Consider the following 26,204-nt stretch of genomic DNA (forward strand, 5'->3'; position numbering starts at 1 on the left):
GCCTGCAGGGTTCATAGATTAGATAGAGGGATGTAGTGCATTTGGGGCCTATAGAGATTCTCTGGTGTGAAGTTAGGTTTGGATTTGGGTGCCCCAGGAATTGGACCCCCTAGCCCAATCTTTTTGGGATTTGGGGGGGGTTGTAGGGGAGAGTCCCCTGCAGGTCCCCTGCAAATTTGGGGGCTCTCCCTCAAACCCCCTCCCCTCCAGGCGGCTTCAATTATACCCTATTTGCCATTGATTTCAATGGCCCATAGGGTATAATAGGGCCGTATATTCGGAAATAGCCGCGCATTACCGTATATGCGGCTATTCCAAATACGGCATTCAGAAGTACAGGGGGAATCCGAATTTTTTTTCCCCGTGTACTTCCGAATCCGTGTATTTCCGAATTTTTTTTTTTTTGCACATCCCTACTTGAGAATGCTGGGGTCATCCCTTCCAGCAGGGGTGGATTGGCTAATATAGTTGCTGTGACTTCTGCTGATAGGCCAATGCCTTGAGCCTTGCTCCAGAGCCAGGCCAACCAGGTGGCAAGAAAAGTGGTGCCCACCTGAGTCTGGTGCCAGGGCTTGGCCCTCTCCTCTCCTTTTGAGGACTAGGTTCTTTTCCAGGGTCATTTTTCCTGCCAGTCTACCTTGTCCTTTAGGATTTGGACACTGCTGATGGTAGCACCGTAGGAGATGTGGTGCGTCCATTATCAGCTGAATTTAAGCTGATCCGTTCCTATAGTGTTATCTGAACTGCTGGGGCTTAACTCAGCTTGCTCTTAGGGCAGCTGTCCACTAGGAGTTTTCTTGGTAAATTAATGGGTCAATGCATCCCCAAAATCACTTTTCCAGGAGCCCAACAGGCCATTTTAATAGTCATAAGAGAAACATCAGGAGTCTTGAAACTGCAAATCATATCAGCTTTTAAAGCGGCATTTAAAAGATGCCAAATGTAATCTAGTATATTTCAAAATGCAGTGCTGGTTTTGCAAGCATATGCAGTGGCAATTTATCAAAGCTTTGGTCTCAGCTGGAGAATCCCTGGCTTCAGGAATACAAACACTGAAACTCTTAATGAGACAAGTACAACAAATAAAGCTGCGATTTCAGATGTACCCTGAAAGTCCACACTTAACCAATTAGTTGATGGCAAACGACTAAGCAGTTTACTGTCTCCCCTTTCCAGAAAAAAGAAAACTCTTTAGTGCAGGAAAACACACAACTCACAACTGCTACCATTCATTTCCTGAATCCTATCAGAACAGTATACTTTAATAATAATAATAAATTTTATTTATATCCCGCCCTCCCCGCCGAAGCAGGCTCAGGGCGGCTAACAGGACATGGTATATACCATGATATTATATAAAACAATTATAAAATACAGTTAATAAATACATTTAAAAAACAGTTACATAAAATTTAAAACTACAATAAATTAAGGTGCTATATTCAATAGGTATATTCCGATGGCTAGATGTCGCTTTCAGGGTTCCTTATAAGTTTGCAGAAAGAGGGTGGTTTTGCAAGCCCTGCGGAACTGATTAAAGTCCCGCAGGGCTCGCACTTCCTCCGGTAGTTGATTCCACCAGTGGGGGGCCATTATAGAGAAGGCCTGCTCCCTCGTTACTTTCAGTTTGGCCTCCTTTGGCCCAGGGATCCTTAAAAGACTTTGGAAGCTAGATCTTAGTGCTCTCTGGGGAACATGTGGAGAGAGGCGGTCCCTAAGGTAGGCAGGTCCTCGGCCATATAGGGCTTTAAAGGTGATAACCAGCACCTTGTAGCGAACTCAGAATATAATTGGAAGCCAGTGCAGTTCCTTCAGCCCAGGCCGCACGTGTTCCCACCGAGGTAGTCCCAGTAGCAGCCTGGCCGCCGCATTCTGCACTAGCTGCAACTTCCGAGTTCGGCACAGGGGCAGCCCCATGTAGAGGGCATTACAGTAGTCTAATCTCGAGGTGACCGTTGCATGGATCACTGTTGCTAGGTCGCTATGTTCTAGGAAGGGGGCCAACTGTCTCGCCCTTCTAAGATGGAAGAAGGAGGATTTAGCAGTGGCTGCTATCTGTGCCTCCATTGTCAGGGAGGGCTCCAGTAGCGCTCCCAGGCTCTTGACCCTGCGCACTGGTATCAGTGACGCACCGTCAAAGGCCGGTAGGGAGATCTCCCCTCCCAGCCCGCAGCGACCCACACAAAGGACCTCTGTCTTCGCTGGGTTCAGCTTCAGCCCACTCAGCCTGATCCAATCTGCCACGGCCTGCAACGCCCGGTCCAAATTTATAGGGGTGTCGGCGGTCCGGCTGCCCATCAATAGATAGAGCTGAGTGTCATCAGCGTACTGATGGCAACCCAGCCCATGTCTCTGGGCAATCTGGGCAAGGGGGCTATAGCAGCGCCCACCTCACGGCCTCACTGGATCTCTATATTTTCGTCTCTTCGGGGTATTTTTACTTGTTCTGTTGATGGGACTCCAGCAGCTTTGTTTATTCTTCCCACAAAATATATAGGCTCACGAGAACTTTAACTTAAACCACAAATTTATTGTAACAAAAAGTCTTAACTGGGGATATGGGAGATATTTACACAGGCTTATTCTTTGTTCAGTTGTTTCAAGCTTACAGTCACTTTTACTTTCTTGGATCTTTCACAGTTACACAGTTCACCGTTCCCTTTAACTCACTCTCCACCTCTAGCCAAGGTCTGGCCTCTTGGGATTGATGTGTCTAGTCTCACCCCTCGACTGGAGTCTCTCCTCTCAGCCCTTCTTGGTGTCTCAGACCCACATCCACTCCCTCAACCTCCTCACTAGATCTTTAGAGTAGTTTCCTGGTGTCTGTGACCATTCCGGTCTTAACTGACTCACACACACACAGCCCTCTTGGCTGGTTTTGTCCAGCTGGCAGTCTCTGGAAGACTTCCCCGTCTCCGTCTCCAGCTTCTTCACAGGATCAGCTGCCCTCTTAGCCCTTCTGGCCGGCACTAACTGACCCTCTCAGTCTCTGTCAGGTCCCCACTGACAGACTTCTCTGACAGGCCTCCACTCTGTCAGACTCCAACTGACTGAACTCCTGCCTCAGCAGTTTCTCTCACTCAACTAACTTTTTTTCCCTCCCTGAGAGCTCAGAGCACTTTGCCCCCACCCTCAGGTCACCTGACGCAGCCCTGTGCGTCTTCAGCTTATGCTTAACCCATTGCTTTCCGTCACATGTCCCTCCCCCTTTTGAGACATTGCGCAAGGCGAAAGGTCTCAGCCTTTTGCTGAGCAATGGGACATGGGCACACTTGCTTGGGTTACACTACGTTATAACACTTTTGTCATAACACCAACTTCAAAATTATATACATTCTTCCTCAGTTATACAGTCTAATACTCTTTAACATTACTATACAAACAGACTTTTAAAATTTTACATTCTTCTTGATAGTGCATCTGCTATCACATTTTGCTTCCCAGGGATATGCTGGATGTCAAAGTTGTAATCTTGGAGCTGTAAACTCCATCTTATCAGTTTGCTGTTCGTATCTTTAACTTGGTTCAACCATTTCAGGGGAGAATGATCTGTACATAGTGTAAACCTCCTTCCCCATAGGTATGGTTTCAATTTACCTATTGCCCACACAATCGCTAAACACTCTTTTTCAATTACTGAGAGGTGTTGCTCTCGGTCCAATAACTTTCTACTCAAATACAGAACTGGATGATACAGTCCTTCCTCTCCTTGCTTACTTAGTGTTGCACCTACCCCAATATTAGATGCATCAGTAAAGAGGGTAAACTCCTTTGAAAACTCTGGAGTTTTCAACACTGGCTCAGTGGTCAGAACCACTTTCAGATGTTCATACGCTTTTTGACACTCTGCATTCCAGTTTACTGGATCAGGGTTCTTCTTCTTGGTGCACTCACATAGTGGTGCTGCTATCGTGCTAAACTCAGGTATAAACCTTCGGTAGTATCCTACTACGCCCAAAAACGCTCGAATTTGTTTCTTGGTTTGGGGTCTAGGCCACTCATGTATGGCTTGCACCTTTCCCCAATCTGCTTTGATCTTACCTCCTCCTAGCACATGCCCTAAATACTTAACCTCGGCCATGGCTAGTTGACACTTAGATGCTTTGATGGTGAGACCCGCATCTTTCACTCGTTGTAACACAATGGCCACATGCTGCAAATGTTCCTTCCATGTAGCACTGTAAATAGCAATATCGTCAATATATGCAAGAACAAATTCTTTCAGTCCCACTAACATCTTATCAATTACTCTCTGAAATGTGGAGGGAGCATTCCTTAACCCAAATGGTAACACAGTAAACTCAAAGAGTCCCTCTTTGGTTACAAACGCTGTTTTCTGCTGATCCTTAGGATCCATAGCTACCTGCCAATAACCTTTTGTCAAATCTAAGGTGGTAATAAAATTGGCAGCTCCAATTGTCTCGACCAACTCGTCTATGCGAGGCATTGGATACACATCCGGTACTGTGATCTTATTCAGTCTTCTGTAGTCCACACAAAACCTCATGGTTTTGTCCGGTTTGGGTACTAGGACTACAGGTGAGGCCCACGGACTTTCTGATGGTACAATCAAACCCAATTTCAACATTTCTTCTACCTCCTGCTGTACATACTTGGCATTCGGGCCGGTCACTCTATATGGTTGGAGTGCTACAGGCCTCGAATCCCCTGTGTCAATCTTGTGACACGCTAGGTTTGTCTTACCTGGTACATCTGAAAAAATTGTTTTGTACCCTCCCAATATTGTTTGTAACTGGCCTCTTTGTTCTCCATTAAGAGAAGGGGTGAACTGAACCTCATTAATGGTTTCTTCCTGGGATATTTTCCCCCAACCCGACAATTCAGTTCCTGCACACACTCCCTTCTTAGCAATTAAAACCAAATTACCCCTATCAAAATAAGGTTTTAACATATTTACATGGAACACTTTACATTGTTCACCATCTTCACTTAAATTCACTACATAGTTCACGTTGGAGACCTTATGGGCGATGGTATAAGGTCCCTCCCAGGCCACATCTAACTTGTTCTTCTTCCTGGGCTTCAACACCAGTACTCTGTCTCCTGGCTTGAACTCTCTGTCTCTGGACTTTGAGTCGTACCACTGCTTCTGCCGTCGTTGCGATCTTCTCATGTTGTCTGCAGTCTCCATCATCTGCTTGGCAATTCTTCCGGCGGTGCATTGTTCTTGCTTCTGCTGAATGAGCCGCTGCAGTTCTGTTTCACAAGTGGTGATGCATAGCTGGTATGTAGATGGGGAAGCTATACTGCTCAAAACTTGCACGGTTGGTTTCCTAGCTTGGACAACAGTTCCATTAGTTGTCTTGGGAGAGGATGACAAAGGTGCACACATACCAACTGACGACTCTGATCGAAGAGGCTTGCTGGACTGGACGATTTCTTGCTCTGTTGCTTGGCTGTGTCCTCTGCTCACTGGTTGGGCCACCTCAGAGGGTTCCAAAGAGCCAAACATGCTCTCCCACTCTTCTTCTGTCATCTCCCCAGTTCTCTGCCATAGTTCCTTCAGGCTGTCATCTTGTTGCTGCTCTCTGAGGAATTCTGCAGCAGGGATGGTCTGCAACATTGTTTCCTCTTCTTCTGCTGGTTGCTGTACACACACCTCAGGAGCTGCTTCTGGCCTGCTTCTGGTAACAATGTTGACAGGATTAGCTTGCTGTCTCTTTAACTCAGAAGCCAAATCATTGCCCAATAAAAGCGATGTTCCTATGTCACTCAGGACTCCCACAATCCAATCACCTTGGAACTCTCTATACTTGATAGGAACTTCTGCCAGGGCCACTTCAAATGTAGGTCCTTTAATGCCTTTTTATGGTGTAAGTTTTCCCAGGCAAATACTGATGACTTTTTACTAATTCTGGCTGTATTAGGGTAACACGCGCCCCTGTGTCCCTATAAGCCTTGACTTCCTTGTCATTTACTGTCACAGTCTCCGTATATTCCTCATCCAAGCTTTCCTGTACCTTCCACACTTTCAGAACACTAGCGGGTCTTTCTGGTGGTGTGTTCTCTGGAAGTGAGGGGTTTGTTTCTACTTCTTTCTGTTGAACTTGTACCATTTTAACTGTCTTAGCTGGTGGGGTCTTTTTTCCTTTTTCTGGGCAAAACCTGGCATAGTGCCCTATGCCCCCACATTGGAAACAAGCAGCCTGAGTCTTTCTGTAAGGAGGCGGACTGGACCGCTTTGCAGGGCTGTTGTTACCCGCCCCAGACTTCTCTGGAGAGTTCCAGACTCGGGGTTTTTTAGTTGGAGCAGTCCACATTGATCTCCCTAGGTCTGATTCAATCTCATCTAGAATCATAGCTGCTTCTTCTACTGTCTTCAATTTCTTGTCTCTCAGAACCCACCTATACTGAGAGGGGACTTGGTTATAAAACTGTTCCAAGCCCACTAAGTTTTTCAGGTCTTCCAAAGTGGAAACTTTACTCCCTTCTACCCATCTGTTCAGGGCTCTGTCTAACTGACAACCTAGTTGAGAGTATGTTTCTCCAGGCTTTCTTCTGATTTCTCTAAATTTTTTCCTGCTTTGCTCTGCTGTTAAGCCAAAGCGGACTCTGACCCTTTCCTTGTACAATTGATAATCAGAAGTTTCCTCATCCCTCAGTTCAGAGTAGATTTCACTCAACTCTCCACAGATCTGAGGTCTCAAATAAATCATTCTGTCCTCATCAGCAACTCTTAAATCTTTACATGTTCTTTCAAAATTAAACAAAAAAGCTTCTACATCATCCCCTTTTTGGTACTTAGGGAATTTCTTTTGTTCTACTGTGAGGCGCCTCTCATTTCTAGTATCACGTTGAAACTCAGGCCTTCCCTGAATCTCCTGGAGTTTCAAACTGTACATTTTTTCCTCATGTTCTCTCTCTCTATTTTCTGATTCCAGCCTAGCCATCTGTATTTCTCTCTCTCTTTCCGCTTCCCTCTCTCTGCGTTCTCTCTCTCTATTTTCTCTCTCTGATTCCAGCCTAGCCATTTGCAATTCTTTCTCTGCTTCCCTTTCTCTTTGTTCTGCTTGAATCTTGGCCATCTGAATTTCTTTTTCTGATTCTATTCTGGCCAATTCCAACTGTATTTTCATAGCCTCTATGCTCTGACTAGGATTATCCTCAGGAATCTCTTCTTGTGTCTGCCCATCCCCCGTGGCTGTGGTAGTTCTCTTAGGAGGAGCCATTTCTGACAGGAATTTTTCACAAAACTTTATTAATTCCTTTACTGCAGTGTCCCTCTACTTTCTGTGTGTCTTAGTGACACTTATTTTGGGGTGTTCCTTCGAAATCCCGACGCTGGCAACCAAATATAGCAGCGCCCACCTCACGGCCTCACTGGATCTCTATATTTTCGTCTCTTCGGGGTATTTTTACTTGTTCTGTTGATGGGACCCCAGCAGCTTTGTTTATTCTTCCCACAAAATATATAGGCTCACGAGAACTTTAACTTAAACCACAAATTTATTGTAACAAAAAGTCTTAACTGGGGATATGGGAGATATTTACACAGGCTTATTCTTTGTTCAGTTGTTTCAAGCTTACAGTCACTTTTACTTTCTTGGATCTTTCACAGTTACACAGTTCACCGTTCCCTTTAACTCACTCTCCACCTCTAGCCAAGGTCTGGCCTCTTGGGATTGATGTGTCTAGTCTCACCCCTCGACTGGAGTCTCTCCTCTCAGCCCTTCTTGGTGTCTCAGACCCACATCCACTCCCTCAACCTCCTCACTAGATCTTTAGAGTAGTTTCCTGGTGTCTGTGACCATTCCGGTCTTAACTGACTCACACACACACAGCCCTCTTGGCTGGTTTTGTCCAGCTGGCAGTCTCTGGAAGACTTCCCCGTCTCCGTCTCCAGTTTCTTCACAGGATCAACTGCCCTCTTAGCCCTTCTGGCCGGCACTAACTGACCCTCTCAGTCTCTGTCAGGTCCCCACTGACAGACTTCTCTGACAGGCCTCCACTCTGTCAGACTCCAACTGACTGAACTCCTGCCTCAGCAGTTTCTCTCACTCAACTAACTTTTTTTTTTCCCTCCCTGAGAGCTCAGAGCACTTTGCCCCCACCCTCAGGTCACCTGACGCAGCCCTGTGCGTCTTCAGCTTATGCTTAACCCATTGCTTTCCGTCACAGGGGCGCATAAAGATATTAAACAACATTTAAAATATACACCTACTGCTACACATGCAGACTAATATATTGACAGTCTCCATTTCACCCTTCAACATTAAGCAACAGATGTTCAAGCAAGAGCTCATATGAAAGCTCTTTTGCTTTTACATAATACAGCACTGTAGGTTTTATGCTATATGGCAAAGCAGAGCATCTGACCCAGGTTACAAGCAATTGACAAACGAAGTTGGCAAATACAGAAATTAAGAATCTCTGCACTCGTAAGTTTGCTCAAATGAGAAGATGCCTGAGTATATCACTGAGGGCAAGGAACATAAATCTAGAAAAGCTGAGATGAAGTTAGCACTAAAGAGCAACAAGCTGTGTGCTACACCTGAGCAAGAGGCATTAGGTGATCAAGTACATGATTGACAACAGATTATCCAGCCCTCAGTGTGAAATATATACCCTTTCTTGCTTTCCATATCTCTTGGGTCACAAAAGAAAGTGACCAGTCAGATGGCTTACGACACTAGCAAAATGTTGGTTCCTGACAGGTTGGAAAACGTTCTAATATCCTTGCTTATATATTGCACAGGTGTTGAGAGGCTTAAATTGCTCAGAGGCTTCCTTGGTGGGTAGATTTTGTGTTTTGCTTTGCTTTATTGTTTAACTGTTTGTGTGAGCTGCAATTATTCAAACAGAAAGCAAAGTAGTGCCACAGAGACACCACTGGAGACTAAATCTGTCTCTCACTCTGGTGCCTGAGCTCAGGGTCCATCCTGTATCTAAGTTTATAATCTGTAGAGCCAGAGAAGATGTTTTGAGAATGCTTTTCATAGCTTCATCATATCTTGTTTTAAGAGTACATAAATTCACCAGCATAAAGGAATAAAGCCTCTCCAGCACTCTACAAGTTCAAGCTACTTTTGGGGACAGATGCCTCTCTGAATCTTTATCCATGAAATAAGACTCATAATACATAGAAAATGACTATGTCAAAGAGGAAAGATAAACTTAACTTTCTTCCTAATGTACCATTTTTCTTCGTACAGGTCACCTTTTCACATACACACACAGACTTGAAACTGGAGGTGGTTCAATCTAGGAAAAGCTCTATGACTTAATCCTGTGGAATATATAAACACCTTTGTAACATGCTGGAGCATAACAGTATGTTAGAAACTCGCTTTTACATATATGAATTGGCTAAAGGCTCACCAAGATAATAGAATTAAGTGATACAGCCCAGGAAAGGCTTTATCATTGGGGGAGAGGAAATTGTATGTTCTGAACTCTTCCCAGACCCCCAAACCCTTCCAATGTTAAGAAATTGTACTGGCTTTTAGTCCTGTGTTGCTGGAGCATTTCATAAAAAGCCCAATATAGAGCAAGATGACTCTGGTTACTAGTGTAATTTTAGTACTCAATTTCCTTGGCTACAGATGCTGACATTGCTTTCTCAAACAAAGTATTAAAGAATACCATACTCTTGAGTGGCCTAAAAAGGCAGAGAGATGCATTTCTCTTACAGCCAAGAAAGACTAAGACTCAAAGAATTCATTTATGGCACTGAAGAATGGAAGTATTAGTCCTAAACAGAGGGTAGAATCCCACCAGTACAAGGCAATAGTGGAGAGGAAGCAGGTTTGAATGTTCTGACAACATTGTAGGGTGTCCTACCTTGGTTTATAACTTCAGCAGTTTGATTACCTCAATATAATTAGGCCACTGAAGAAATGAAACCAAACATTCAGGCAGCTGTTGAAATTACCTTCCATTGAACTTTTCAAGAAAAGCAGTGCAAGCTGTTATGGGTATGGACAGAAATGTAATGAAACAATTGCTGGTCTTAACTAAAAAATGACAGTGGATGCTTCTGCAGGCTAAATTCAGCCCTCTCAGCTAAATATACCAAAAGAGAGTCCAGAGACTCATACTGGATTAGGTTTGGAGAGGAGTAAGGATTAAAGAGGTAACAGAATAATGCAGCATTTACTGTGAGGAAAACCCCCCTTACAGAACATTGTAGTCACCAACTTGGTTGCCAGAGCACCTGGAGAAGTGACTCACACACGTCTGGCTAGAGAGTGTGAGTAAAGCTATCCAGGGGCGAAAGGGACTTATGCAGTACTAGCAGCCATAATGCTACAAAGGCACTCAAGACCAGTACAAGAGTGCCTACCAGGAGAATGGATGGCGTCCCGTCGTTCTGTGTGACATCCATCCCGGCCATGAAGCGGAAGAGACTGCGCCACCAGGAGCTATCCAGGCAAACGGTTTTGAAGCACTGACCATAGAATCCACTGTGGAGGGCTAACACCACATGCAGCCATCTTCCTACCAGGCCCGACTCCATTCCAGCGAAGCGGACGGCTCACGTACTCGCCAGATGTCACCTGTGCCTGCAAGCAATCTACCCACCCCAGGAGTGGCTAATCCTCCAACCGCCACTGTCTTTGTTTAACGGAACTCAAGACAAAGACTAGTGCCAAGGAGAAGACAGAAGAAGAGGAAGACCATCTTCAGCCAGAGCCAAGTTCCTTTGTGTAAACCGGGTGTTACCTAGGCAAGGATTTGACTCTCTATTGTCACCCTTTTAGATAAGTTTAATAGTCTTAACTATCTCCCCACCCAGTAATCTCTCCTATTCTTCTCCCCAACTGTCATTTTGGAGCCTCACCCTGGTCCATTTCAACCTGAAAGTTCACTCAGGTATCCAGGATCCAAGCAAGTCCATTGGTCAGGAATGGGCACCCAATTAGGGGACACCAATGAACTTCCTATTGGCTATCGTAGTAGTCCAGCCCTTATGGTCACTGCAAAGCCTCCCCTTTTTGTGAGGTCATGCGTCAGCTGACCACCTTCCTCCTCCCTTGTACGTCCCATCCCCTAAGGGCTCAAGGTAGTCCTTATAACCTGTGGACTAGCTACCCACAGGTGTGCTTCTAGCAGTATCCCAATTTCCGCTGCCTAGATCCATCCCCGATTCTAAGGCCAAGTTTCAGGTCCCTTCTCCCACTTCCTCGATCGTCACCATTGGAGCCTTCCTTGAAGACTACGATTGGTAAATATCACCCTGTTTGTCTACCCATGTGTCCCCCTATCTATCTATTTTTCCTAGGACTGTGTGTATGATTTTATGACTATTTTATCTTGTATGAAAGCCTATATTTTCTTAATAATTTTTAATTGTTTTTATGTAATTAGAGTCCCTAATATTTTTAAGCATTATTTTCTGGACGTGGAATCCTGTATACACAGGTAAAAGATCCTGATTAAGCCAGGTGCCCACCTGACAATTCCCCAACCTCGTTTTGAGGGCATTTTGGCTTACATTACTAGATAAGAAATGGTATAGTAACAGGAAATGTGTGGAAATAAATTTTTTACTTTGGAGGTTTGGACTGCACCAAACCCTCATCTTTAGTTTTAAAAAGTGTTTCTCTCTCTTAAAAAAGGGCGGAGGGAGAGTAAATTTAATTGGGCTCGTTTAGTCTTGCCCAGCCATCCTTTAGAAGTGCTAATGGATACCCAGGCTGGAGACAGTGCTCTAGCTAGAAGCTGATACCTAGCAGGGAAGAGAATTTCGGGACGTCTGAGATAGAAGAGATCTTCATGGAGACTTCAGGAAAAGCTTTTTTACCCTGGAGGGGAGAGTCTCTCTTTGGCCGATTCCATCTAAGAGGAAGGAGCTCTTACATCTGAGCTCCAGGCCATAATTGCCATGAGGAGCCTGCAGGCCTAAACAAAGACTCCAAGGTAATGGGGAGCTTTTAAAACATCTAAGTTAAAGACCTTGCATTGAATACGATCAGCAGGACTTTTTTTTGTAGCAGGATTTTTTTTGTTTATTAGACCACACCCTCCTGATATAGCCAATCCTCCAAGAGTTTTCAGGGCTTTTAATACAGGGCCTACTGTAAGCTCCTGTTAAAAGAAAAGCCCTGAGATCATAGGTTATGTGCAGTGAACAACAAAGGAATTTCATGTTTACACTTTTCTTGCTCAGTCTGTTGCTGTGCTGAGGGCATGCGTGTGGACATTTTCTTTTTAATAAATGTTTTATAATTTTTAATGCTTGTAGTTGTACTTCTACCATCCAGACCTTCACCATTTGAGCTTCTCTCTACCATTTTAGACCTTCACTATTTGAACTTTAAACATCAGGAGAGGGAAGGAACAATGAATTGGCAAGTGGCTAATCCCCCAGTGGTGTGCGAGTGCAGTGTGCTGTCCCTGTGGTAACCAGATGTTGAATAGTGGGAAATTCAGGTATAAGGTGAGGCTTTAGAACAGCAACATATGGAAGGGAAACTGGGAGTCCTGGACTGGTCTTCTCAGTGGGTAATTTCTGTAAAGGTCTAGCTGTGGCAGTGGATATAATTCTAAGGTGTGTTGGTTGGGAGCCAACAGATTCTCATATGTATGAGATATTTGATACTTTTGGTTATGATTAACAGTAGTGAGAATGTTCTAATGCAACTTTTGTACATTTTAAGAAAATTCATTAATATAGGTAACTTTTATGCTGTTTGAATGTACAAGATAATTAGTTAGCCAATAATGTGAGTCCTTATCTGGTAAGACAACTAGCTATTATTGGGAAATTATTTTGAAACCCCATAAATATGGGGAACTGAAGTGTCCCAAAACATCTTCTCTGCAGATACTCTTTGCCTGTAACCTGTTTACTCTTAGTAAGCCATTTTAACAGGTTTAAATAATTGCTCTCCTTTAATGATCTATGTAAAATAGAGAGATGGCACTATTACATTCTTTAAGGTGAATCATTGTTAAAAGTGTAAATAATTATGGTTTCATAAAAAGAGGGCATAATTCTCTAATATTTTACTTGCTGAAGTGTACCCTCTTGTCAGAAGATTAATGACCTTATGCGGAAAAGCTAACCAGACACCAGTGGATGCCTGTATCTGAATCAGGCCTGACCAGAATAATCTGGAACAAAGGATGTGTATCCTAACATGAAACATCACTTGCTACCACTCTCTGATACCTAAGAAATTTTCTATGAATGTCTGTCCAAGCATGAGAAGTGCTAGAGCAACTTTATGTTGGTTTATTCCAGATTGTCTATGAGTATAGGCTCTAAGGGTAATTCCAAGTACACAAGACACACCAGTGCCTGATTTAGAATTTAAAAGGATCATCTGCTGCTGTTTTGGAGCCATGCCTACTGGTATGCAAGCTTTTTCACATGTGGGAGCTAGTCATGGTTTTGTAGACAATGCACAGTGAATGGATTATTTCTAAAACCCTCAAAGACACAGTAAATTCTAGCAATACATCCCACTATATTTAGAACCATGCTATTAGAGTACATAGGCTTTTTCCACCATTCATCTCCTTGCTTGCTCTCGATTTTGAAAGAATGTAGTTATATTGCACTAAAGAATGAGAGCACCGATGTTGAGGAGCTTGCCTCTCAGTGGCTCTGTGATGTTGTTATTAGCAGGAATGTTTAAATACTAAACTTCTGCAAGAAAATAACAAAATATGCTATGGGGTCAGCATCCTGAGAATCTCAGTTACAATTAACAAGCCTGGATGTCTGCAAAGACCTACTGGAAGCATAAGGGCAATGGCTGCTGGAATATCAGACATTTTGGGGATACCTGAATAAGAATTCCAGTGGCTTGCAGGGTTCATTATTCATCCTTAAATCAGGCAGAACAAATTATGTAAAGTAATCTGTATGCATTTGAACTTCTTATTAAGAAATTATGTATATTGCCGAATTGATAAGACTGGGTTTGACATTTTATTTTATTATTGTTTTAAACTCACTATGCACAACCCCTGATTTTCAATATTTCCCTACCTGGCACTTCTTCCTTCTTCCAGGAATATGGCACTTTATCATATTGTTTTGGAACTAAGCTTCATAATTAACAACAGGGTCAAGGGCTAAGGACTGGAGAACTATGGTTCAGATTGAATCCTGAATGACACACTGAGTGCTTTTGCTCATGCCTCTATAACATTCTGTTGGAATTAGAAGTTGTTATAGTGGGTGTTACTTCTGGTTTATATAGAATTTCAGTAAATGTTTACCTTGAAAGAGCCTATACTTCTTTCCCCCTTAAGGTCTTAAGAAAGAGAAATTGCTACTTTCATTTCTTTCCTCCTGCATTTCGTGTCTATTCTAGCAACCCAGCACTAAAGCAACCCATGAGAATGAGTGACTCTGGCAGCCTTCAGTAAACCCATATTTGAATTTCACTGTTGGGTATCTTGCAGGTAGAAGTAGGTCAAGCTACTGCAACTCTCAGCAGAGCCACAGTGATTTATAGTAATGCTACAGTCAGATTCAAACGAAGCATCAACATTTGCACTAGAAGGGTCTTGGTTAAATGAGAGCAATACTTAATGGCTGTTGCTCAATTTTCTAAAATATCACAAGCATTCAAACTGGCCATTCCACAAATCCAGGTGCCTCTTTCCTAACATTACTTCATCATAGCTCATTAACATTTGTGAGAGCATACAAGTGTAAACAGACATAACTAAGAGGAGGTAATTCAGCATGGAGAAGCAAAGGCTGTGCAACATCAAGTGGTAAGTAATACTTAAAGGAACAGGTGCATGAAGAATGGGAACCTTGCCAAAAAGGACTTATTCATGGAATGGATTCAAAAGACAATGAATGGAGCTGTGCTTATGAAATGAGCCTCTGCTGCTTTGGCCTTCTTGCTGAAGTTATTAGCTCCCAGAAAAAGCAAATAATGGAAACTGGGAGACCATTGGGGACAATGTGGGCTGTGACATTACATTAGTGTCACAGAAACAATTCCCCACCACTACCTTTCTGTAAGCAAACAGCTTCAGATGCAACTCAACAGATCTGTCTATGGGGAAAGGCATTACTTGCTTTTTATGTAAAATATACTGGAGGAGATGGAGGAAGAGATTGGATTTATACCCCACCATTCACTATACAAAGGAGTCTCAGAGTGGCTTACAATTGCAATCTTTTTTTCCCTTCCCATCCCCACGACACCCTGTGAGAATTGCTCTTGTGAGAACAGCTCTGAGAGAACTGACTGACCCAAGGTCACTCAGCAGGTGGGAGGAGTGGGGAATGAAACTTGGTTCTTCCAGATAAGAGTCTGTGCACTTAACCACTGCACCAAACTGGCTTATTTGTAGAGCCCTTGTTACAGCTGATTATGGAAAAGAAATCCATCAGTAGTACACAAAGGTTATGGTGTGGAGGCAACTTAGTATGGTAACTAGCCCATTGAGTTTTCTGTTGTCTTCTCCAACTGCCAGCAGCTCTCCAAGGGCTCGGGTACAGAGATCTTTCCTCAGCCATGCTACTCAAGATCCTTTTAAAAACTTGAAGTGCCAGTCACTGAAACTGGGACTTTGCTTCTGAAGCATAAGCTTCTCCTCTCAGAATAAAGGTCTTTGTAGCCCACTACTATCATCCCCCATTGGCAAGCTGTGATTTTTCCTAACTTCTGCCAGAGTACTCTCATTTCAACACACCACTTAGCCAGAATGAAAATGAAAGGTTGGAGGTCTCAAACCCAACTCACAATCACAAGTATATTGGAACTTTTAAAAAAACTGCTCTGTCACTTGGTGCAACCTGGAGTGCTTCAAGTAGGGAGGAAGCTTTTGCTTTCACTCCCATACCATTTTCACCACCAAAGAAAAGTCCAAAAGGCTAAGTCCTTTCCTTGGGCTCCATGTGTCTTGGGATCATGTGATCAAGAACATGTGGAACTTGAGGAAGTGGCAAGCTGTGGCTGTTTCCAATAAGGAAAATGGTGTGGAAATGAAGGCAGAAGACCCTCTTCTCCCCGCACAGTGCTCAGACCCTTACCAAATGATAGCAGTTTTTAAAGTGAATTCCCCTAATGACCAGTGAGTCAGGTCAAGGGACCCTCTTCTGATTCATTTCACATGTAACATATAGCTAGCCCTCGAGTGACTCTGGGTCAGTCGCTCTGTCTCTCAGCCTAAGAAGAGAATCATATACTCAGTTCTTTAGGGAAAGTGGAAGATAAAAAGAAACATGAGAAGATTTAAGCATACTTCTGCTCCATTAGGACAAAGGCAAGGGCTCTGACTTACAGAAGAGTGGCTAAAATGTTCATACAGATTTCTCAGCGATTGCAAAAATTCATCTGACTGGAACAGGACAAAGACATTAGTGACAGTGGAAGAACAAAGTCCTTTCAACCAATCTTTGAAAATGTCAGCATTGCTTGTAAGACCTTTCCAAGATTACTGACCACACAACCTCTGTAGCAGCACAGTGGTTTTGATTTTGCTTTCCCTTTGCAGATTTCCACAGCACAGAGGTACATTTCACATTATCAAATAACCCCTGAAACTCAGCTATAAAAACATGCACCATTGACTATTTCACAATTCTCACAACTGTATTTATAGCCAACTCAATTTCAGTCCAGTGATTAAAACTGAGTTAGCTACATCCAGCTTCTTTTTTTAACAGCTTCTTTTCCCAGTGTTCTCATCCTTTGAGTACAGAAACACAGTATTTACCATCCTGTCGTGCGGTTTGGTCCTTCCAGAATATTTGCCAGTGGCACCAATTGCAAAACTCACAAATGAATACCATCAGAATGGCTGTGATAGAACATAACAGCTTGATGTTAACCAGCTTCTGTGCCTGCAGAACAGGAAACCATATTTTTGAGTAAGGTCACAACTGAAAGTTTTAGATTTTTTGAAATTTTGGATGAAACAGTGATGCAAAACAGAAAGATATTGATACAGCATTGCAACAGGAGTGGAATCTTTAAATCTAGACATTTCTAAAGTACACAGTTCAAATCTACCTGGATTAGTGTCTTTACTGTAGCAGGGGAACTAGTGGAACAGACTGTGTTTATGTCCTTACCCTTCACATATGGTGGTGATGGAAAGTACCATCAAGTTGCAGCTGATTCATGATGACCCTGTAGGATTTTCAAGACAAGAGACATTCTGAGATGGTTTGTCATTGCTTGCCTCTGCACTTCCTTGATGGTCTCCCATCCAAATACTAGCCAAGATCAGATAAGATCAGACTAGCCTGAGCACCCTTCCCATACAGGTTGTCTCATTTACACACACTGCCCATACATGCAACATAAATCTCAGCTTCCAGAGATTCACTGCTGCCATCCAAGCCTGAGCTACAGGCTGAATTAACATAACTGTGACAAGCAACTTGCCAAGATAAAAACAAAGGCTAGAAAGATATTTCTGGAGACCCAAGCAGAAAAACTAATGGGATCCTGTCAAGTATTTCTTTGTAACACATTTATATTACTGAATAAGAACTTGATACAAAAAGAAATTTTGGGCTTTTAAGTGAATTTGACTAGCTTTCAGATGACACTCTTGTGAGTACCAGATCAAACATTACACTCAGTTCTGTAATGACCTCTACTGAAATAAGTGACATTGCACAGGATTTGGAGGGGCAACAGACATGATAGCCTCTATTTAGCCCACAACACTGTGGAAATTCAAACACAGCCTTTTTATTTTGCTCACTTAATTATCAAGGGAGCATAGTTCAGCTTTCCGCTAAAAAGCATGACATTTTATCAAGATGAACACAGGCTGTAGGAAGTTTGTATGTGTCCATCCAAAGAGTATCAGGATATGATCTCTACATTCAGTTCCATATAAAGGTGAATTTAATCACTCTTTACATGCTTCAAATGAGCCAGAGCCTTTACATACCCCACTTCAATGTAACATGAGCTCACATTTCATCTTAAAGGTACATTTAATTAGCTATGTAAATCAGTTATTTGTTAAAAAATGACACCATTGATGTACCAGTGATTGTACTAAAAGTCATCTATCCACAAAGTATGATCATGCATCTCATTCCTGAGATTCAGTCTCAGATTGGCAGTTTATTGACATGTAATACTCCAGAGGGGGGGGGGTTGGGGGGGGGAGGAAAGAAGCAGATTCAAACAGAATTTTAGATATAGAACGTGTTTCAAACGACCTAGAATATTGTTGTTGAAAAAGGCAATGTTATGTGTCCCATTTTGTTCTTTTTACTTTCAGCCTTTATTAATTCTAATTCTATATACAGAAAGCCTTTGAGTTGCCATGGTTTATAACATACCTGCAAAATTCTGGCTGTGATCCTACAACTAGTTATGTGGGACTTAACACAGAAGTACAGGAAAATCTTTATTAAAAAAGTACAGCAGCTCTCATTTCCATATCTTCATCGATTGAAATCTTTCTGCATGCTATGTTCTGCCATAACTTTTCCGTTCAGATAGGCCTCCAACATTAAACAACAGGACAAGCTATAATTCATGCATCATGCTGGATACATCATCAAAAACAGTGCCTGGAAAGAATCTGTTCACAGGGATCAAACAGAAAGTCTTTCAATCAGGGAAGCATGCAGGACACATCAGAGAACATGTTATGACCTTAGGGTAAAATGTTCAAAAACGGTAGGTGGGCAGTGACTTTTCTGTTTACCTGCAGTGAAATAGTTAATTGTCCAAGTCTTCTGCTATAAACCCAGGTTACAGAACAGTGATTAATGATGTACCTTTTTGTATACTGTTCGTTATGTGCTTGGTCACATGAATTATTTTCTACATGCAAAAAGTAGTATCAACTGAGGAAGTCAGAATGAAGTTAAAAATCAGTCATATGAACTAGACTTCATTTTGTGAAGATGAGTTGCAACAGTGGGATCAGGCCAACAAGAGAGGGATGGTCATAAATTTCTTCTCTAGGTTGCTTCATAGAGCTATTATACAGATAAATTTTTGGTAGGCTGGGATTTAAATCTCACAATGCCCTGCTATTACCAAGGCTCCCACCTAGACAGTAACTACAGCAATATAAAATGATCATACCATTGATTCAATGTGCCCATTGTCTTCAGCTATAACCTTTGTGTACTTCAAAGGCTCGAAAATGCTTTATGCTGAGAAATTATGTACTAAATATTTTTACCTTGGATATCTATGACACTGTAGTGGCAGGACTTCATTATTTTGCTTCTCAACAATGAAAAGCAAAACAGGAAATAAAAGACTGCACATTCCAAAGAAAACTGTATTTGGTTTATTCAAATAGCTAACTGAACATGGGCCCTTAAACCATAAAGCAAATTACATTTTAAAACTGAACCTTTTGTCCAGTGACAACAGCAAATGAAATGCAATTTTAGTCATTCATATTAATCTCTTGAATGTGTATTAACAGTAGGATTTTAAGAGGCAAAAAGCATACCGCTAATGCGACTACATATAACCATTGTTTTTTCAGAGTTTAAATGCTCTGAGTTTAAATTACTCTGCACAACTCTCAAACCCTTATTTGAATCCACCTACAATGCTATTTCTAGGTAATATTATGTACAAAAACACTTGGATTTGTCCAGCTATAACCTTTAAGGCAAGAATTCTTTCTTTAGGAAAAATAACTTGTCAGATAATTAGCATTCTCTGAAGCACATAGCATGAATCTCTCTTTAGAAAAATATACATTTATTGTTTCACTGTCATACTATACTTTATGCATGTCTCCTATTAAAGGTAATTGCATAGATGGAAAAAGTACTCAAGGCCACTTCACATGTTACAGCTGAAGTAGCAGCACATAAAAAGTTTAGTACCCATTTTTACCTCCAAAAGAAGAGAAGTAACTACGTCCATGAAGTACTCATGGACTATGGTTATATGCAAGAATATATTTTCTTCTGTACCATATCCATACTGAGGAAACATACTGAAGGTATTTGCTCCATGTCTGTAGGTCAAAAAGACCTTCTTGCAAACACAATTATCACCAATCAAATACTCATGAAATGCCGAAATAGCTTGCTGAAACAGGACCTATGACAGGCCCTTTCTTGAAACCAAGAGATTCCACACAGCCTCATATGATTTTGGGGAACCAGGCTGGCTTTGAGATATCAGCCTTCCCCTCAGTTACAAGATGTTCTTATGGTGGTAAGAATAAAGGCTGTGGGTCACTGATGTGAGAGAAGTTTTGTACTGAGCACAGAGATTATTGACGCAGGAGGTTCAACAAAAAAACAAAGAAGATTCATCTATGCATGGTTATGTGGTAAATTCTCTTTAACACTTGCAGTTACAAACAGGTTTTCACTCACTAGCAACCAGGTTGGATCTTTTCATTCACACATACACATGATTCCACCTATACCAGCTTGCCCTTTCCCAAGACTCAGGCCAAATGATTCAAGGCCTGCTGATTACCAGAGACAGGCCTCACAACCAGGTACTCTGCCTTCTTCTAGAAATAGAGGTAAGCCACTCTGCCACACTACCAGACAGAGCTACCCTTCAAACCACTCTCTTGGTGAGGCAGACCAAAGCTGTATCACTGCCCTCTCCCTGAGGCAGATCTGAACTCTTTCCTTTTGTGCTTCTTTCCAGCACTCCATCCCTCCTCCGAAAGGTGACTGGATGCTGGAGCAGCACTCTCATAGACTCAAGTTCAAAACAGTTGAGTGACTGTTTTACCCCTCAGTGGGAGTACAGCCTCCTGTCTGTCACTGGACCCAAAACAGACTTTTAAAAGAATATTGTATTAATGTTCAGAATTACATGCTTTTTTGTTTCTGTCAAATTAATGTGCTTAGTAAACACAACACAAGGACTCCGTGTTAACAATGGGTTCCTCCCAGTTAATCAGAAATTCTGAGAGGCCCTCAGGCTTCTGCCCAAATGCTTTGCTACCAGGGTTTTCAAAGCATAACTTTGAGAACTGCCAGAGGCTCTCTCAAAACATTAATTAATACCCTTTATGGAATCAGTCCATATTGTTATAATTTTCTTTGATCCCTATAAATCAGCATTGAGCTTTTAAAGGTTCACATATGTGTTATAAGTACATACCTGGGAATATATCAATTTCAGTTAAATCTCTCTTGTTCAATGACATTCATAGAAGACAGTTTAAACACTGGATGGATATACTTTTTATTGAAATTGCCTTTGTAGGGGAAAAGCTTAAAAGCCTGCAAGGCCAAATTAATTTGTACTCAAATGGTGGGATACTCTACTTGGGTAGATTTCAGTCATCTACACAGCATTCCTATAGGACTTCATTCTTTTATCAGTTAATTAAGAAGACCTAGCATTTAGCCTCTCAAGTTCAGTAGTAATTTGATTTGATTGATAATGAATTTGTTGGACCATTTTAGCAATTAATACAGTTTGTCTGCTAGCTTATGATAGTCTGTACTTTGGACTCTCAGATAATGGATTGAGTTAGTGGCGTTTTGTGAAGATGGTGCTGGTGCATCAGAGCAAAGAAGATTAAATCTGTTGCTCCTAGGGATAGTTTTTCAGGATCATCTTCCCAAACACTTAGGGCCAAAACAACCAAACTCTTCAGCTCATGCTCTCTGCAAGCTCTGGGTTTTAAAGCCGTACCTGAAGAAGCTGAGACAAAACTCTTAGGAGATTCATATCCTCACTCCTTTCAAGTATGTTGTGGCAAAAGAAAAAATGCAGAAGAAATACTAGTTTACTCCCCAAATCTCTTAAGATTAGTTCAGAAAAGTTACAGTACTATTTGTCGGAGGGTTTCAACAGGGTGAGGTTCACAGCTCATTGGAACTCTTGGGTGCTCATTGAAAGCTCACAAAGCATTCGGCAAATTAATATCACTCCCATCTGCTTTGCTCTGATTTTTATATTGAAAGCAACACTGCAGGAATGCCTGGTTAGATGTGCAAAGTGGTGACTGCCTCCCTGCTGATTATCTACACACATTTCATTCTAGCCTCAAGTCTGTTTTTGGGAATGAAACTGCTTTCATCACGCTTCTTTGCTGTGAGACAGACATGGCAATGAAATATTAGAAAAAACAGTTGTTGGAATTCTTTTGTTGGGGGAGGAAATGACTGGAAAAGGAGAGACTCCTCATTAAGGTATGGAGATTTACAACCTTGACCACTATGGAACTTTCCTCACCTGAGGAAAATGGAGCCCTCTGTTTTACCACAACAGAAGAAGAAGAAGATATTGGATTTATATCCTGCACTCCACTCCGAAGAGTCTCAGAGTGGCTCACAATCTCCTTTACCTTCCTCCCCCACAACAGACACCCTGTGAGGTGGGTGGGGCTGGAGAGGGCTCTCACAGCAGCTGCCCTTTCAAGGACAACCTCTGCCAGAGCTATGGCTGATCCAAGGCCATGCTAGCAGGTGCGAGTGGGGAATCAAACCCGGTTCTCCCAGATAAGAGTCCACACATTTAACCACTACACCAAACTGGCTCTCCAATAGCCAACAGAACTGTCCTCCATGAATTATGTAACTCCACTATGGAAGTGGGCACCTTAAAATTCTGCTGCTTAAATTCTCTCATGCAACAAAATGCGTAGAGACAATTGTCAGTTGTGTCAATAATAATAATAATAATACTTTTTATTTGTATCCCGCCCTCCCCGCCAGGGCAGGCTCAGGGCGGCTCACAGCATACGAATATAAAATACAATAAAACCATACATAGTAATTTAAAATGCACAGGGAAGGGGTCACATTTCCACATCAATGTATTTTAAAAGAGTCACTTATTGTAGTGATCTCAAACTGATATCTTTAACATTGATACAATAAAATAAGGCGACCTTGTCCAGATGATCTAAGACATTCCCATCAGCAAACTCATTTCATGGGGATAAAATAATTTTTACTTCAAGAAATCTAGGGGGTAGGAGGAAAGAATCTAAAGTAAACACTGCTTCTGGTCCTTATATATTGCTGTGTGAAATTATATTAGGCAATATTCCAATACATTAAATCAATCATAATATAGTTAAATAAAATTTGGTCCTCAATCACAATGTCTAGACCAATTTAGCAAAGCTCAAAATGACTTCACATAAACAAATAATTGAGATTTTTTTTAAAAAAGTATCCTGGAAGCTCTTTTCAAGGGTGCAGCAAGAAGTCTTGCTTCCCTGACAAATACATTTACAATATATCCTAGAGATACAAGAGGAAATAAAAAATGCTGGACATCTTCTAGTGTTTGTTTCAGCATGAACAGAAAAGATAGAAAGCTATCATTTTCAATGCATTGTAATTTGTCATCCTCCACACACAGGACTGTAAATTTACAGGGGGAGACAAGACAATCCCACAGCAATCTTAAAACGTCTCAGTCATTCAGTCTTTTTCCTTGACCTGACTTATCACTTATCTTCACAGCTCATGGTGTGTTCTTCAGACAGCTCAGTCTTTAATTTTTTACGAGATGGTTCTACAGAGAGAAGAGGCATGCAATGCTCCAGGGATTGGGCAATTTCATCAATTGTCCATTTGTCTTCATAAAGAGCATGTTCTTCCAAGGTAAATGGTCCCTGTTTTGTTCGAGTCAGCTCCTGAACAGAGGCACAGGATGAGAGCTCTACAGCATGGGAGGGGGGGTAGAAAAGAGGAGGAACAATCAAATGTAGAAAATGGCAAATATTTCACAGAATTTGAGTCAGTGTCCCATATTATGGCAAGCTATAAACATACTATTTTAAAACCACTTCAGGTACAATTTTGCTACTACAGAATATCAAGTAGATAGCATTCTTTAAACAGATACACTATGACTATTTTAGGGTTGACTAGGATGGGAAATTCCAGGAGATTTGATGGTAGAGCTTGGGGAGCGTGGGGTTTGGGAACTACCTTTTTTTTCCCCATTACAAACTATTTATTTACAAAACCTATATCCTGCCATTCTGCCCTTACAAGGGCTACCAAAGCAACTAACAATTTAAAAAATACACAATAAAATTCATTTTTAAACTATTAAAACAAACCTTTCTCCAAAACATACCTCATTAAAACACTTTTTAAAAGAGTTCTAAAAATTTAAAATACACACAAAACATAAGACATTGGTCAGGCAGGAGGGATCATTGAGAGAATGGCAAACAAAACAAAAAAGTCTTCACTTGTTGGTGGAAGATGACAACAGAATGAGGCTGATGAATCTCTCCAGAGAGCTCCATAGCATTGGTGCCATGGCTGAGAAGGCCGTCTCCCAGGCTGCCACCCACCTAATTTCAGAAGGTGGGAGCACCTGAAGCAGGGCCTCCAAAGATGACTGTAATGGTAAGGCAGGTTCATAAGGGCAGGCAGTCTCTTCAGGCATGCTGGTGCCAAACCACATAGGGCTTTGAGGATCAAGATGGCTATCTTGAATTGTGCCCAGAAGCAAATCAGAAGCCAATGTAGGTAGGCCAAGACTGAAGTGATATGGTTCCTATGACCCACTGCAGTCAACATTCTGACTGCAGCATTCTGTACAAAATGAATTTTCTGAACACTTTTCAAGGTCAGCCCCACATAGAGTGCTATCCCCAAGGCTTTTTTTGTAGCAGGAACTCCTTTGTATATTAGGCCACACACCCCTGATGTAACCAATCCTCCCAGAGTTTACAGGGCTCTTATTCCAGGGCCTACTTTAAGCTCCAGGAGGAATGGCTACATCAGGGGGAATAGCCTAGAAGTTCCTGCTACAAAAAAAGCACTGGCTATCCCAATCCTGGTCTCTCAATCCCAAGTTAGGTACACCGCCTCAAAACCAGTAAGTTTTTGTGTGGGGCATCATGGCAGGGGGAATAGAATCCTTACAGACTACAGCAACACTATCTCCCTGCCTGCCAATCTATGCTGATGTACCCTGGAGGGCACAGTTGAGAGAGGTTAACCCCTACCCTTTGCCCTAGCCAAGTCTCAGTGATACATGCCAGGTCAGGCCTCTCGTCCAGGATTAAATCCTGGATGGCTGCTATTTTTCCTACGACTGATCTGACATGTAAGCAGCAGGAATTTTATAGCCTGGTGGGTTGTTACCAACATCACTCTGGCTGAAAGAAGAGTCAGAAGAAACAATAGCATGCATGTCTGCTGTCCCTTCTTACCGGGCTTGCTCTTCTCACACTACCATAGCTCCCCCTACCCCACACATTATGAATCATGGCACCCTCCCCACCCCATTTCGTCCCTCCTAAGGACATCTCTCCTACCAGCAGACAAAGGAGGAAAATATAAAGACCTACCTACATTAATATACATATAGCCGCCTTGAGCCAGCCTTGGCGGGGAATAAACAAACAAACACAAATCCAGATCCAGCTCTCACTTGAATCTGAGTAATATTCACACACAAAACCCAGCTCTCACCTGCTCAAACAACAAACAAACAAAAGGTGGCACACCCTCACACTCCTTCCTCCCTAAAAAAAAATCAGGAGACATTTACCGACAACAATGCATACCTTGCCATCTGGCCATTATTTCAGATGCATAATTTATGCAGAACTCAACACTCCTGGCTACAGTCATTATGCTTTTTTAAATGCCTCATGTATATAAAAAGGGACGCATGTTTTTGTCATCCACCTATAACTTCCTTGGTTGCACTTCACCCATTGCTGCTACTACCTCTACAGATAGGGCAAGTGAATGCAGTATGGCGAAAATATACATTCAGAATGGTGTGAAAGCCACATCACAAAAGTCTACTTCTATGCAACTTTGGTAACAACCACAGAACTATACAGGACAACTATATAGTGTTTCCAAGACTAATTGGTATGACAGATTGCTAGGCAAGGAGAAAACTGTTATGGTAAAGAACTGTATCAGTCAGCTGATCTACATCCACGCAGATTATCAGAGCAGCCTAGGACAATATCAGAGGAAGAAAAATTGATACAGTAATGAACTATCTGAACAAAGCAGGAGTCATGTTGCACCTTTAAGACCAACTAAGTTTTATTCAGAACGTAAGCTTCTGTGTGCTAAAAACACACTTCTTCAGACAAGGGGATTAGGTATATTTGGCTGAAATACTCATGTGATCCCAGCCTTTGCCCTCTTAATCAACAAACTGCATGTATTTTAGCCCACTATACCTAATCAGGTACCTCCCTAGTCAAGTACAGCCATTTGCAAATATTTAAGACAGAAGAAATGATAAGCACTTGATCATAAATTGCAGCCAGGGAATCCTGAATTGGGCAGTTACATCATATTCAAGAGTAGGCTTTATACATCCTGATTTTGAAGT

General features: G+C 42.0%; 1 protein-coding gene across 3 annotated transcripts in view; it reads right to left on the reverse strand.

Moving 5' to 3' along the window:
• Positions 1-22,521: 22,521 nt before the first annotated feature.
• Positions 22,522-26,204, reverse strand: part of TRUB1 (TruB pseudouridine synthase family member 1) — a 73,846-nt gene continuing 70,163 nt past the window's right edge. For all 3 annotated transcript variants that reach the window (XM_060241564.1, XM_060241567.1, XM_060241566.1), the window contains one exon: positions 22,522-23,540. In XM_060241564.1, the coding sequence (XP_060097547.1) occupies positions 23,326-23,540 (215 nt within the window). In that variant the 3' untranslated portion in view covers positions 22,522-23,325. The remainder of the gene's footprint in view (positions 23,541-26,204) is intronic.

This window comes from Heteronotia binoei, chromosome 6, assembly GCF_032191835.1.
Source record: "Heteronotia binoei isolate CCM8104 ecotype False Entrance Well chromosome 6, APGP_CSIRO_Hbin_v1, whole genome shotgun sequence".
Lineage (NCBI taxonomy): Eukaryota > Metazoa > Chordata > Lepidosauria > Squamata > Gekkonidae > Heteronotia > Heteronotia binoei.